The sequence below is a fragment of the Sphaerulina musiva genome, assembly GCF_000320565.1.
Source record: "Sphaerulina musiva SO2202 unplaced genomic scaffold SEPMUscaffold_6, whole genome shotgun sequence".
Lineage (NCBI taxonomy): Eukaryota > Fungi > Ascomycota > Dothideomycetes > Mycosphaerellales > Mycosphaerellaceae > Sphaerulina > Sphaerulina musiva.
In genome coordinates this window covers 292079-306702 of record NW_016017388.1, presented here as the reverse complement: position 1 = coordinate 306702, position 14624 = coordinate 292079, and the positions used below count along the sequence as shown (strand labels likewise).

At 52.4% G+C, this 14624-nt stretch overlaps 8 protein-coding genes across 8 annotated transcripts; 5 read left to right on the top strand and 3 right to left on the bottom strand.

Moving 5' to 3' along the window:
- Nucleotides 1–128: 128 nt before the first annotated feature.
- On the bottom strand, nt 129–1328 carry SEPMUDRAFT_149616 (Rrp15p-domain-containing protein). The gene has a single exon (XM_016905665.1). It carries the CDS (start codon nt 1305–1307, stop codon nt 207–209), a length of 1101 nt encoding a protein of 366 aa, XP_016759828.1. The 5' UTR covers nt 1308–1328; the 3' UTR covers nt 129–206.
- A 158-nt stretch (nt 1329–1486) lies between these two features.
- On the top strand, nt 1487–3335 carry SEPMUDRAFT_149615 (signal recognition particle 54 kDa protein). The gene has a single exon (XM_016905664.1). It carries the CDS (start codon nt 1559–1561, stop codon nt 3116–3118), a length of 1560 nt encoding a protein of 519 aa, XP_016759827.1. The 5' UTR covers nt 1487–1558; the 3' UTR covers nt 3119–3335.
- A 1092-nt stretch (nt 3336–4427) lies between these two features.
- SEPMUDRAFT_149614 (uncharacterized protein) lies at nt 4428–5055 on the top strand. Its single transcript, XM_016905663.1, has one exon. It carries the CDS (start codon nt 4615–4617, stop codon nt 5029–5031), a length of 417 nt encoding a protein of 138 aa, XP_016759826.1. The 5' UTR covers nt 4428–4614; the 3' UTR covers nt 5032–5055.
- Nucleotides 5017–7607, bottom strand: SEPMUDRAFT_133710 (uncharacterized protein; the record flags this gene model as incomplete). The annotated part of the gene is made up of 2 exons (XM_016902580.1): nt 6192–7607; nt 5017–6105 (listed from the first exon to the last, which is right to left on the bottom strand). The coding sequence occupies exons 1-2, from the start codon at nt 7545–7547 to the stop codon at nt 5017–5019; spliced, it is 2445 nt and encodes an 814-aa protein (XP_016759825.1). The 5' UTR covers nt 7548–7607.
- A 1191-nt stretch (nt 7608–8798) lies between these two features.
- On the top strand, nt 8799–9608 carry SEPMUDRAFT_15305 (uncharacterized protein; the record flags this gene model as incomplete). Its single annotated transcript, XM_016907497.1, has 2 exons — nt 8799–9213; nt 9316–9608. Coding segments are annotated over 2 exons (708 nt in total), but the record flags the coding sequence as incomplete, so codon positions are not given.
- Nucleotides 9609–10038: 430 nt separating this feature from the next.
- On the top strand, nt 10039–11157 carry SEPMUDRAFT_45457 (uncharacterized protein; the record flags this gene model as incomplete). The annotated part of the gene is made up of 3 exons (XM_016908969.1): nt 10039–10417; nt 10484–10575; nt 10837–11157. Coding segments are annotated over 3 exons (792 nt in total), but the record flags the coding sequence as incomplete, so codon positions are not given.
- A 1846-nt stretch (nt 11158–13003) lies between these two features.
- On the top strand, nt 13004–13929 carry SEPMUDRAFT_149613 (uncharacterized protein). The gene has a single exon (XM_016905662.1). The coding sequence runs from the start codon at nt 13526–13528 to the stop codon at nt 13772–13774; it is 249 nt and encodes an 82-aa protein (XP_016759822.1). The 5' UTR covers nt 13004–13525; the 3' UTR covers nt 13775–13929.
- SEPMUDRAFT_133707 (thymidylate kinase) lies at nt 13004–14541 on the bottom strand (the record flags this gene model as incomplete). Its single annotated transcript, XM_016902579.1, has 1 exon — nt 13004–14541. The coding sequence occupies one exon, from the start codon at nt 14539–14541 to the stop codon at nt 13858–13860; it is 684 nt and encodes a 227-aa protein (XP_016759821.1). The 3' UTR covers nt 13004–13857.
- Between the last annotated feature and the right edge of the window lie 83 nt (nt 14542–14624).

The following is a 14624-nucleotide window of genomic DNA, read 5'->3' as shown; positions in this document are numbered from 1 at the left end:
TCAAAAGGATGAGATATGCAACTTGTAGTTCTGTATATTACTCAATCAATGGATATAGTAGTCAATCTTTGGATCATACCTATACTGGCCGGTGGTGATCTGGCGGTACTAAGAAGTGGAAATGGGCAAGGAAATCTTGATAGTGGTGATGCTACCTCCTTATCGATGGCCCTCTCATCATCAGCATCTACAAAAACGGGCTCTCATCAAGAAGCCTCCACAACCTGCTGCTGCTGCTGCTTCTGCTTCCCTCCCGAACTAATCAGTTCCAAAAACCCTTGTTTACTCATATCATTCACCCTCTCCTCCCTCTTCTGCATCCCCACCACCCCTTCCCCGACCACTTTCTTCCTCTCCTCCTCCGCACTGACTTGTGCTTTCCGCACCGCATTAAACATAAATACCACACCCCTCTGCGCAATCTTCTTCAACCGTCGCTCTTCCTCCACCATCGCCCCCGTATCCACATCTGGGGTTTGCAAGCCGAGAACGTCCTTCACGCGCCCCTTTTCTGCCGCAGCGCGTTTTTCGGCGCGGATTTGCGCGCGCGCTTTCGCTTCGAGTTTGGCGTCGGCGAGGGTCTGGGAGGCTTCCAGGGCGGATTTGGAGCGTGAGAGGACGGGGTCGGAGCGTTTGGATGTGGAGAGTTTGGTTTCGAGGATTTTGGAAATGCTCGTTGCGAAGGCGGTGGGGTCGTTGCGCTTTTTTCTTTGCGAGAGCGTGTGAGAGGAGGAGGTTTGGGAGGTTCCGTCGTCACCTCCTTCTGATTCGGAATCGTCTTCTTCGCCGGAAGAGGTGGCTTCGAGATCTGGCTCGTCGTTTTCGTCGAGATCATCGAGATCGTCGTCGTCGTCGTCGTCTGCGGAGCTTTCATCCACGTTCATGTTGAGAGCCGTGTTGGTTTCGAGGTCGTCCACTTGGATTCCTTCATCGTCACCGCTTTCGCTCTCTACCTGAGGCTGTGCCGTGGCTTTTGATATCTGCACTGGCGCAGCTTTCTTCAGAATGGGCTTCGGTCGTGGCACACTTTTGGACTCTCTCCTCGATGTTGTGTTCTTCCCAGGCACTCGCTCGCCCAGAGGCAGTGAATTACCGCCCGTAATCTCCACTTCTTCCACCTTTGCGACTCGCTTGGGCATATTCTTGGGCGCATCTGACGCTTGCTGCACTGCTCCGTTGGCTGTATTCTCTTCGTCCTCATCGCTGCTGTAGTAGTCGTCCTGCTTCTTCACACGCTTGACCTTCTTCTTCGGCCGTCGCTCGCCCGCCTCGTTCTTCCATGCTCTCTTTTGTGCAACAGGCGCCATCTTTTTTCTTTTCAGTTTGATGAATATGGTATTCTTTCTCTCAATCTGAAGAATGTCGAAAGAAGTCAAGTTTGAGACTTTTTCGCGGGCACATTCCGCTTTCTGCGCGCACCTCCCCCACTGGTCTTGACACTTCTGGATCTCTCACACTGCTCTATATTCACAACACCTTTCGGACCAGGCGACGAAGCCACACCTCCCACTCAATACCATAGCAGCGGAGTCGACGTGCACCTCGACAACCCGTCAGGATGGTATTGCAAGACCTCGGCCGCCGCATTAATGCCTCCCTCAACGACATCACCCGCGCTCCGACGCTGGACGAAAAGGCGTTCGATGGCATGATCAAGGAGATCTGCAGCGCTCTCATGGAAGCCGATGTCAACGTCAAACTCGTCGCCAATCTGCGCAAGACCATCAAGTCTGCTGTCAAGTTCAATGAGCTTCCAGCACACGCCAACAAAAAGCGCATCATCCAAAAGGCCGTCTTTGACGCTCTGGTCGACATCGTGGACCCGCATCAGAAGCCTTACGAGCCGAAGAAAGGGAAGAGCAATGTCATCATGTTTGTCGGTCTGCAGGGTGCGGGTAAGACGACAACATGTACCAAGTTGGCCCGCTGGTATCAGGCACGAGGCTTCAAGACATGCTTGGTGTGCGCCGATACCTTTCGTGCTGGTGCCTTCGATCAGTTGAAGCAGAACGCAACCAAGGCCAAGATTCCATACTACGGTTCTCTCACCCAGACCGATCCTGTCGTCGTGGCGAGAGACGGTGTCAACCAGTTCAAGAAGGAGAAGTTCGAGATCATCATCGTCGATACATCTGGAAGACATCACCAGGAAGATGCGTTGTTCGCGGAAATGGTGGAGATTCAGCAGGCTGTCTCGCCACATCAGACCATCATGGTATTGGACGCTTCGATCGGTCAAGCTGCGGAAGCACAATCGCGCGCCTTCAAGGACACTGCAGACTTTGGAGCCATCATCATCACCAAGACAGACGGTGCAGCCGCAGGAGGTGGCGCCATCTCTGCCGTCGCAGCCACCCACACGCCTATTGTCTACATCGGTACAGGAGAACATTTGCTGGACCTGGAGAAATTCAACCCACAATCCTTCGTCTCCAAACTGCTGGGAATGGGAGATGTGCAAGGCCTCATGGAGCACGTGCAGACTCTGAAACTCGATCAAAAGGAGACGATGAAAAACATTACTGAAGGTCGCTTTACCGTGCGCGATCTTCGTGACCAGATTCAGAACATTTCAAAAATGGGTCCTTTGAGCAAGATGGCGGGTATGATTCCTGGTCTGTCTGGCATGATGGGTGGAATGGACGATGCGGAAGGCGGTGACAAGCTGAAGCGCATGATCATCATCTGTGACTCCATGACACAGAAAGAGCTCGACTCGGATGGTAAAATCTTCGTGGACCAGCCGAGCCGTGTGACCAGAGTGGCGCGTGGGTCCGGATCCTCGGTCCGTGAAGTCGAAGAACTCCTCGCACAGCAAAAAATGATGGCAGGTGTGGCGAAGAAGGTGAAAGGTGGCATGGCCAACATGCAGAAGGCACAGGGTGCTTTGGGAGGTGCCAACCAGAAGTCTCAAATGGCGGCTATGCAGAAGAGGATGCAAGCCATGGGAGGCGCCGGTCGCGGCGGAGCGGGAGGTATGCCAGACATGGGCTCCTTGATGAAGATGATGGGAGGTGGAGGAGGCGGAATGCCCGATCTCTCCGGCATGGACATGCAGAAGATGATGAGCATGATGGGTGGTATGATGGGTGGCGGCGGCGCTGGACGTGGCCGTTGATTATGAGTCAAGACTCGAAAACGACAGAGAATTGAGCGATTTTAATCAAGGCGTAAAGTCTTCAATACATGATTCGATAAATCAAAACCCCATCAACAACATTTCGATTCTTTCTCCCTCTCTTTCGAGAAGCAGTAAATCCAACACAAACGTATAATTGGATAAAATTCAAGAGAAACCCATTTCCTAGACACAACACAACACAACAGAACAGAACATAAAACCCCATCCCTCCCTCTTTTTTTTTCTCGATTCGAGGAGTACAGGTACTTCAGTAAGGTATGTACGTGCTTGAAGGTAGAAGCAACTCTAGACGCCGTATACGGGACGACACAAAGTAGGTCGAAGATGAAGGTGTGTCGATGGAAAATCCAGATTAAGGCTTGTTTGTATACCTACCTATACCTATACCTATACCTATACTCCCCAAGAACCACTACCTACCTTCTGCAAGCAAGATATGGACTATCCCTCAAACAAAAAAATCATCAAACAAAAAAAAAGAATGTTGATACCTAAAAAAAATCAAAAGAGAATTCTCTTCGCGAGACCGGAAGGAAACCAGCTTCACCGGAACGCCACTCGACGATGTGCAGTGCACTACAACCAAATCGCCAGCCAATACCAGCCTACACTGAGGGGGTATCCATCAGTCGGAGTAACCACTCAACGACCACACGCCACACTCGTTGAGTCTTCAGGCGGAAACACAGGTACAAAGCCAAGACCTGGGGCAATACCAGGCAACCTGATCTCAGACTCAAGCTGCAGATCACTTCCTCAAAGAGGCGCGCAACACTTGCGACAAATTCCTCGACTTGAGCGAAGCCAGGACAATGCACGACATCTGACTCGCTCCAGAGCCACATGCGGGACTACTCCCCATTGGATGGACGACGCAGTGAGACTCGTCATTGCTTTGGACGGGTTTTTGGGGGTATATGTAGGCTTGTTGGCGATTTGGAGGGAGAGGAGGTTAGTTCGGTTGTGTGATTACCTGAAGGTAACTACGCAGCTACGCTCGCTGTGATTTGATTTGGTTTAGTTTGTTATTTTGATATTAATGGCAAGAATAACAATGACGAAAATATGGTGTTGGAAAGATGATGGGAGAAGAGAGGGGAGGAATGAGTGCATGGGGGTGTCATGATCTCTCTGTTGTGTAGGTGTTGGTGTAAGTAAGGTACTTAATACTGAAAAAAAAGCATTCCATTAGTCGTCGACTGTCATACTTGCCCCATAAAGGGAAAACGTAATAGTAAAGACTTGATTGGATATACAGGGCATCTCATGTATTTTGTTCTACGACTCGAATGTGCTCTCTCAAAGAGTGTCCTTTCTTGGTTTTACGCAAGAACATTGAAACAAGAAAAAGAAAGAAAAAAGAAGAAAACTCCGCTGGGGTATCTGAATCAAGCATCCACACATCACATCCCATCCCAAAAAACTTGCGTGCGGACAAAGGAGAATGAGGAAGAAAGAAGGAGTAGAGGCAGATGCAGATGCAGATGCAGAAGAAGAAGCAGAAGAAGCAGAAAAAGCAGAAGCAGAAGCAGAAAAAGAAGCAGAAAAAGAAGAAACCCTCGCGACCTGCTCACAACCCAAACGCCCCCCAAAGGAAAACGCATCATAGTCAAAAATCTTGCTCCAACATCCACCTTCTAGTCCATGGTCAAGATGGATCGATTCGATTTTCCGATACCAAAAAGTCTCAATCATCCTCCCTTGCCTCAATTCCCCCCTCCCCTCTCCCCTCCCATATGCTGCCCCAGCCGTTGTCCTCATCATCGTCGTCATCATCATCTTCATCTTCGCAGCAGCAGAAAATTTCACAGTCCAATAGTAGAAGTAGTAGAAGGTCGACAGCACCGCGCCCAATAATGTTTCCGAAAGTTAGACTACAACTCCGGTAAAGGCACAGAACGCATTTGAGCCAATTCCGCCGCATGAAGGAATTTTCCTCTTTCTTCTTCATTTTTGAATTCGATTCGTACGCCCGAGACTTTTTTGAAAGAAGAAGAAGAGGAAGAAGAGGAAGAAGATTCTTTTTCCGTCGTGGTAGTGGTGATGGGGACTGCAGTTGTGGTGGTGGTGGTGGTGGGAGGAAGAGGAGGAGTAGGAAAAACGACAGCGGAGGTTGTCTTGATTGGTTGATGGTGTTGTGGTTGATGTTGCTGGTGTTGTGGTTGGAATGAGGATGATGATAAATGGGATGGTGAGGGTGATGATGATGGTGATAGTGATGGTGATGTTGATGGCAATGGTGGTGTTGCATGCAATAATGATGTATCCACCACGCCGGCCACACTCGAACTCGCGCTTCTCGCTCTGCGAGCAGTCGCGCCAGGTCGGACGACCGTCACATCGATTCCCTTGACGCGGGCGTATTTGACTCCATCCTCTTTGATCGTCACGGGCTGACGACTGTTGTTGATCCACCATCTCGCCCAGCCTTCGCCAAAACTCGACGAGATGTGCATGAGCGCCATGACGCCGCCCACCGCACCGGGAGTCTCGACGCCGTCTTCTTCCCACAATCGCAGCAGCTCGATGTTGGCGAATTGTTCTTCGAAAGCGAAAGCGCCGAGGATGCCTTTGTGGATGACGGTGGTCTTGGTGGTGCGAAACGAGCCCAGAAGCATGCGTCCGAAGACGGCGGATTGGAAGTTGATGGCGTCGGACTCGATGGCGAAGTAGTAGTTGATCCAGTTGGTTTTCTTTTCTTCCTTCAGCATGCCACCCCACTCTTCCGCGTGGAATCTCAGTCCCGCGCCGGGCTCGTCGGGGGGCTCGAGTGAGACTTTCTCGGGCTCGAAGTAGGAGCAGTAGGGTACCGTTTCTTGCGATTCGGAGAGTTTCTGTTGGAGACGGACTTCGTTGTCGTCGGAGAGGCACCAGACTGAGGTGACCACTTTAGTGCCGCCGTATTCGCGGTTCTCTCGTTTGCGGATGACCAAGATTCGGCATTCCTTGCAAGCTTCTTTCATCTGGAGATCACGCGAGGTCGAGAATTTAGCAGATGTTCAGGCGCGGGGCGCGGTGAGCTGAGTGTCTTTGCAGCAGAACGTCTTACCTCAACGTTGTATCGCATATCGAGGATTTCGGGGTTATGCTGCGCGAACTCGACGAGTCGGCCGCGCACATCGCATAGTATTGCAGCATTCCGAAGTAGCTGCTGCTCGAACTTTGCTGCTAGGTTGACGCTGCGCGCCTCAGCTTGTACCGTCTCTCGATGGGGCGATTTCATCCTCGGTCTGGCCGTCTGTACCCCTTCTGTCACCTCACTTTCTGTCCAGTGTGACGGGAAGAAATGAGAGGGTGTTGCGACGGGCTGTCGGACTCTGGGAGCGCCGAATGGCATGACAGGTGGTGGCGGGAGTTCTGCGGATCTGGACTGCGACGCACTTCGGCGTGACGAGGAACGCTGAGGTAGTCTTCGCGTGCTGTGCAGTGGCAGCGGCGGCAGCGGCGGCATCATCGGCGGTTCGATTTTCTCCTCGTCAATGTCTGGACGGCTGTCAGTAGAAGCAGCAGGTGGATGATTTTCCCCGGCTGTCGCGAATAACAGTGCTGGTATAGTCAGAGACTCTCTTCGCAGCGATGTGCGTCTGGAACATTCTCCTGCGTATGCGCTGTCTATCGGGGATGCGCACCAGTCTCTGCCATGACTGATGCTGCCTCTCAAATGCGACGGTGTGCCCGTCTCAAAGTTCCAATCCACGACCCGCGCATTCCGTTCGTCCTGGTAGCCAGCAATGTCATGGAAAGGAGGGAAGTGACTCGCGGTTTGTCGACGTCCTCTCGGCTCGGATGAGGGAGGGTTGTTCACAATGTGAGCGATCAGTTCATGTGCGTCCCTGATCCGCTGGGCCAGGTCTGCGCTCGATTTGTCGTGAATGGACGCCACGTTCCGCGACACGGGCATGACTGTCTTCTTCAGGCGCGTGAGACTCCGCGATTGGAGCGCCTGCATAGTCAAGTCGATGCAATCGACATGCATTTGCAGCATTGTCCTGAGCGCGTGAATGTCACCTCCCTCCGTCGTCCACTTGAAGGTGCGGTAGTTTGCCAGCACAACTGAGCTCCAACTGCGTTTTTCCAGAAAATCATAGCCGGAATCGTGCTTCTTAATGACCTGGTATCGTTCCACAAAGCTTTCCAGATCTTGCAGCGTCTTTGCCACGCTCTCGAAAATGGTATTTACGGCATGCTTCGTCTGGTCTTCGGCCTGCGACAAGATGCTATCATCTTCGTGCAGTGATTCCGCCACTAATTTCAACGCCTCGCTCAGACCATTCAGCTCTCTTTCAACTTCCGCAAACTCGCTCGGCGCTCCCTTCGTGCCCCGAGTGAACGCCCTGCCTAGCTTCCATGCTGTATGTGACAGCTTGAGAATGTCACCGACTGACAACGACGACTTTAGCGCCATTTCGACCGCAGTTTGGAACCTCAAAGGGACCTGTTTCTCATCCGCCTCTGTTCTGCATGTCTGACTTGAGGTTATGAGTCGAACGACAAGACCTGGTCTGCTGGGCCACTTACTGTATCCGACGATGCACTCTTGCACACTCCAGAAGTTTAGGGGTCACACTCCCCGTGCGACTGCGACGAAATGATAAGAGTGTTTCACTCTGAGCAAGTTGAGCAACTCGAGGGGAGACCGGTTGTGTTGTCACACGAGAGCATGCCCGGCTGAATAGAGAGGGCATGCATCCAGACTCTCAGCAACAAGTGAGATAGATACATACCTAGGTAGCTACCTACAGGAGGACCTACCAGTATGTATCATACAGGGGAGCTTCCTCCAGGCTGTAAATACAGTTTTTCTGCCTGTACAGAGTGCACAGCCTACTCGGATCGAAACACTCTCAAGCCCAAGCGATAGGTCCATGGAAGCTGATGGAGCCAGCCTCAGCCAGGCGAATATAACTCTGAATTTCGGCAATTCTGGTCGAGCATGCACCTCGCATAGCCAGCCTCCTCACTGTCCCGCCTGCTGCTTTCTCCAGTGACTCCAGTCCCAAGCATGTTTCCGGCTACGCATCGAGGCCACACGTGCGCACATTATTGGGCAGAGCTTGTAGAGACGGTAGTGCCCGGATGTCGGCACATGTTGCTAAAGACAGCAGCAGAAGCAGCACGACCTGAAAGAGGTGCATGTTGGTATAAAAGCAAGCATGATTAGGTGTGGTTTGAGGAAAAGCTCGGGGGAAAGGAGAATTGGGAGGGTAGTAGGTGCTTCTTATAGGTAAAGTGGAGGTAGGACCGTAGGACCGGTAGGTAGACCTCCGGAGAAGAAGCGGTCCTGGGACGGAGAGGTGGCCTTGTTTCCTGCCAAGATGATACGAGTTCGGGACGAAGTCCTTCGAACCTCACCACCATTGACCCTTCATTCCTTCTGAAGACAGAGACTCAGAGAGATGGGCTCGTAGTGATTCGGCTCTGCGCCGAGACTGCTGTTCAAAAGCACAGGTTGGTATGGACTATGGAGTCCTGCGAGAGATTCGCAAACCTCGAAAGGCAACGCGGTCCTGTCTGTAAGTAGAAACGCAGCATAGAACAGGTATCAATGACGCGCATACAATAGCAGGACTCCTCTAGGAGGTACTGTTGATCCGTTTCCCCGTTGCGACTTCTAGCTCTCGACCAATTTGACTACATATTCTACACAGACAGCAGCATGGATGACTGGCAGGACGCGGCGCTCAGCAATCGACATCTGCACAATCGAGTCGGCAAGCATGGTAGAGGCAAAGGCGGAAAGAGCAACGGAGCATTCAATGTGCAAAAGACATTCGGAACATATGAGTTGAAGTGTCCGGCTGCTGCTAGGATCCCGCAGACAGCAGGAGAAGGAGAAGTAAAGGGCAAGAGTCCCCGCGAGCCCAGATTGGAGGTATATAATTTGAACGAGCTTGGAAACGCGTTGGTAGGCGAAATGGTCTTGCCTGGCGCGGTTCATGGTACTGTGCTGTTGGCGGGGAGCAGAAAGACCTTGAAGATGGCTGAGCGAGCGGTCGAGCTGCAGGAGGAGGTCGAGCCGGACGAGGAGCAGGACGATGTCGAGGCGGGCGAGAAGCAGGAGGAGCATAAGAGTGAAGGCGGAGTCAGTGGCGAGGAGGATGAGGCAGTGAGTCGACACGAAGGGGATGGGGACAGTGACGCAGATGATGGACGGTCAGAGCAACAAGGGGAAGGGGAATCATCCGAAGACGATTGGGAGCAACAGAGATATCATCAGTTCGAGAAGAACAGTTTCCGCAATCCGAAATTCTGGCTCCGTTGGCAGGGCTACAAGGAGTCACACTCTCCTGGTGGACAGCATGAAGTGGAAGTGTTGTTGACAGGAAGTGGATACCTCGTCTTCTCAGGCAACAATTGCGAAAAGTTCGACGCGACTCTGAGTTGCGACGCGCTCGGCTGGGACAACATCAAGTTGAAGGGGTGGAAAGCGCGAAGCCACTCTGCACGCGACTTTCAGATTTCGTGGACAACACCTTCAGCGGATTCTCATCACAACGCGGCCGCAAGACACACGCACTAGCCAGCTGTTATCCATCCATCCATCTGTTCATCCATTCATCCATCCACTCGACGCCTGTCGCTCGCGCTGCCTGTCGTGAGTCGCCGAGCGTCTCTACCTCTCACAGGTCTCAGACAGAGCTGCACAAAACTCCTCCTCAAAGTCATCCTCTGGAGTCCTGAAGCCTTCGACTTGCAAAAGGGCGCAAACATCCGCTTCTCGACCTCGGAAGAAGCGCATTGAGCCAGTGGGATACCTGAACTCGAGAGCAAGAGCACGCGCACGCGCACACACACTCCCTCTCTCTCAGTCACTCACGTACGCACGCACTCACGCAATCACGCTCACTCACGCCCGTACTCACTCACTCGCCCACCCACCCACAGACTACCGCCAAATGGAGAGCAAGAAACAGCATGGGTCAGACCGGCAGTCTGGCATCCATTCTACCTTCGATTGCGTCTGCTGCTGCGATGAATACAGCTCCGTGCCAATTCACATACAAGACAACGCTGTGTGCCTCGAGTGTTTCAGCACTGGTATAGTGCCGCAATTTGAGGATGCGCTCAAGGACGAGACGAAATATCCACCGCTTTGGGCAGGGCATGAGCTCAATCTACAGGACTATGCGGACCATGTGCCCGCGGACTTACTCATACGTTGGAATGAGAAGAAAGAGGAGTATCTGACCCCAGTACAGGACCGACTGTACTGCAGCGGCACTACCACTACAACGGCGACGCCGGGACACAGACATGAGCTCGCGTCCCAATCCTGTATCAAGCGATCTGCTCCAGGCCCAGCAAAGTCCGTGTCATTCGCGGAAGTCGCAGACATCTCAGGCGAACATTCGACGACTCAGCAAAATGGCGAGAACTGTGGTGCGTTCCTGGGAAGTAAGCGAAGCATTCGACGCTCTGCTATCGCACCTTCTGTCGTCACCGTCGCGAATATGGCGCCGCTCACCGATATTCCGCACCTAAGAACTATGGTATTCGAGACCTTCGGGCGTCTTACAGAATGCCGAGTCCTTCGCGCCGATCCCAAGATCGCGGCCGAGTTGACGTTTGTGGATGAGACTGCGGCTAAGAAATTTGCTGCAAGCTATCACAACACAACAGCGAAAAATGGCGGTGTGCTGGATGTCTCCGTGGAAGATCACCACATCAGTCAACTCAAGGGTCGCATCGTGGAGTGCACAATCTGTTCCTCTGAAGTCTGTTCCAAATGCAGCAAGGTGCTCTCCAAGACACGAGTCCACGACTGCGAGCTCGATGCCGATGAAGATCCTTTCAAGGGACTGGTTCGTGGGAGAGACTATCAGCAATGCCCAAAGTCATCATGTCAGATCAAGATTTCACTCATGGATGGTTGCAACTTGATACGATGCAAGTATTGCCAGACCGATTTCTGCTTTGTGTGTGCCGAAGAAGTTTCCCACCTGAGTGAACATTGGAAAGTCGGCAAACCGTGCCCAAGATTCGGCTTTCCCGGCTCAGGGACAGAGATGCACGACACAGCCGCTGCCCTCAGATTGTACGAAGAAGCAGCTGAGGATGCGCTGGCTCGGGCCGACCGAAGGGCGTTGGAATTACAGAGAGCGGCCGCCAGAGCACAAGAGGCCGCCAGAGAACGAGAGGCCGCCAGAGAACGAGAGATCGCCAGAGAACTAGAGGCCGCCATAGAACGACAGCACGCGATGCTTATGCCTAACCCGGAATATCGCCTCATGCTCGATGACCAGTCTCATATTCAGAATTTGGGCATCTGGCTTGGTACTAACAACCCCGCGCGCACGGATCCCCTCAGCGAACTCCTGGGCCTGCTCTTCTACGAAACTGAGGTCTATTCTGCGCATCTACAACTTCTGCACCATGCGCGACCCATGTGGCATCTTCAACCGCAGGCGCAGGCCGCTCACGAACGCATACTGCATTGTATCCGAATGGCAGGCCTGTCGAAGTTGTTTGAATGGCAGCATATCACGCCTGTGACAGGCATCATCTCGCGTTTCAACGACGCCTGGGATGGCCATGACCACCTTCAAGTGATGAATGCTCATCCCCTGGGCATTCTCCGATCCACGCATCGCCGCTCCATACAACAAGTGCTGCATGAACTCCCTCCTGACTGGATGCTCGTTCCGCAGTGGGTCCTTCAAATCAAGCAACTCTGTCGTCTACTAGACATTGGAATCGACCAATACGTGCACGGACAGCGAACTAGCGAGCACTCGAAACGCCTCTCGAGTCTGATGCAGGACCTGGCACATCCGCCGTATCTCGAAGTCCTCGCGGCATTGCAAACCAATACGGATATTGAAGAAATCCCGTTCGCGAGGCATGCGAGTGAAGTGTTGTTGCCTGTCATTCAGGCTTATGGTTTGGCTGCAGCAGGAGACTTTGGGGCCCTCCAGGCACGCTTCGCCGAGCTGTAGCCACTGCTGGACTACGCCAACACTGGTGAAGAAAAGTTTGGTTGAGCAGGATTTTGTTGGTCGGAGATGGGAGAGAGCGTAGGTAGAATAGAAGCAAGGTACATAGGTTCAGTATACTTGTGAAAATAATGTCTTAATCACAGAAAGCCTCCATTAATGTAACCTCGTGCATTGCCATTCAATTCATCCATTTCATTCAGCATCTCCGTCTGTCTTCTGAGTCTCTGCTATTTCTATGATAACCGCAATACTACAGATACCTACAATATACGTATGTATCAGGTCCTCTCCCTAGAAACACAACCACACAACAACCGCTAGGTATGTACTGTACACGCGTCGTCCTCTCCCCCCAGTCGATATGGGACGTGGCTTTGTCGCGAAGGTACTTCATCATCGTCATTCGCTGCCACCCCGGTATGGGGCCCCCGGGGCTAAAGAAAGTGTCGTGAAAGTGGATGAAAGACCACAGTTGGAGCTAATAATATACCTGTTGGATGCCTGGTTGCTTAGTCATCGGTTTAACTTCCTCTCTTATCCCGGAGGTGCCTCTTGTTGCTGCTTCCGTGATAAAGGGGGGTTGGGATGCTCGGTTGCCTTTTTTGCTGGGTAAGAGATAGGTACCTGACCTCATATGTACCTATGTATGGATATCAGGTACGGTGGCTCCAATGTTAATTATATCGAGTGCTTTTTTCCTTCCAGCTGCTGGTCGGATCGGGCAGGGAATTTCGCACGGTGAAGTCGTCAACTGTATCTAGCTGGATGACGCCTAGCAAGATTGGGTCTATGGTCTCGGAGCAGTTGTATTTGGCTATGATGTAGATCTTTATAAAGACTTTGAATTCATGCTATACTTCTGCGCTGGGAGCAAAGCGTATACCGTACCTTCGGTGTCCCTTGTAGTATACTACCAGGGCCTCCTGTACCTGTGCAGCATACAACCGCAGGTGGCACACGACGATACCCTTGGGCTCGGGACTGTCTCCGTCGGTAACCCTCGCAAACCACTCTGGCATCTCCGGTAATGGGTCTCGGTCGGCCTATCCTGCCTCATCAATTCTCGTGGCTGTGTCTTCGTGGTACTACGATCGGTCGTCCACTAGAGCTTCGTACGCGGTAGGACCGTAGTCCTCCTTGCCGTGTGATAGAGTGGCGCGGCCTCCGCCATCTTCTGGTGGACGCTGTGGGAAGACTAAGGTAGGTACATTAGGTGCCTTAGCTATGTTGTCAGACTTCGATTTTACGGTGCCTGGCCTGAGTCCGGTGATGAGCGCTCTCTCGACGGCAATTTTCCCTGCTCTACACTCCTTGAATTGGTCTCGTTCTGGAGCGTGGTATCTCTGACACTATGCGGTATTCGTTCGTCCTGGTATGCAAGGTAGGTAGGTAAATACCCTTACTTGATCCATCAGCGTAGTTACTTTCTTCACCATATACATGCGCCATGACTACCGGGGCGTTCTTCTCTGACCGGCTACCAGATCGGTTCCACGCTGCAAATATGTGTGACCTGGCATGGAGTTGGATGATCGACTTTTCCAGCCCCGTCGTCTCCGGGAAAGCAGGTGCGGTGGCGCATGGCAAAGGTATCAAGGTGAGGTCTACCCATGGGAATAGCCGACCTGGCCTGTGTCGCACAACAGAAATGCACTGTGGAGGCTTTTCTCTAGGCTTCGGGCGTGCGGTCTTATGAATGTCGATGATTGGGAAGACGCATCGAACTGGTGTGAGTGGAAGCTAACGCGTCTCCGTCTATAAGGTAGGGACAACAGTCGATCACCAGGGATTGATATATCGCAGCGGCTGGGCGGCGGCTGCTCTATCAGAGAATTGATCATCGACAATCCGCTCGATGATCTTCGCGACCTCGTCAACGCTTTTCCCAGCGTCCACCACGACAATATCATCTGCTTCGTCCGGATGGGTCCTCATCTCCTTGAAAAGACTTCGCACACGATCTTGCATTTCCTGTTTCTCATATCGCTCACTTCCGAATCCGCCTCGCTGTGCAGCATCCTCAGCAGAAATATCCAGAAACAGACACAAATCCGGCCGTGGCAGTCCCACTTCGGGGTGTCGACACCAGGCAAGATCCATGGTAGGATTCTGTTTGGCAGCAGAGTAGACACACCCGGAATAGTAGTACCGATCTATCACGACTGTGGTTCCCGCTTGTACATGTTGTTGGATCTCGTCTGCTGCTTCCCAGCGATTGGCGGAGAAGAGTAAGTGAATGGCATGATCTTCTTGATTCGATGAGCCCACGAGGTAGTTGTTGATCATTTGGCCAATGACTGTGCTTCGATTGGGAAATCGCATGTGTTTGACTTTCTGGTTGCGAGCGGTGAGATGGTCGACTAAACGGGCACATTGAGTGCTTTTACCGGATCTGTCGAGGCCCTCGAAGACGATGAGGCGACCTCGTGGCCCAGGGGTATTGGGAGATGTTTCTCCTGCCATTTGTATAGTTGATGAGAGGGAGAGGCCTGAGAAAAGTAGGAGGTACCTAGGAGGTAGTAGGTAGTTCTAGTCTTCTTGAGTGA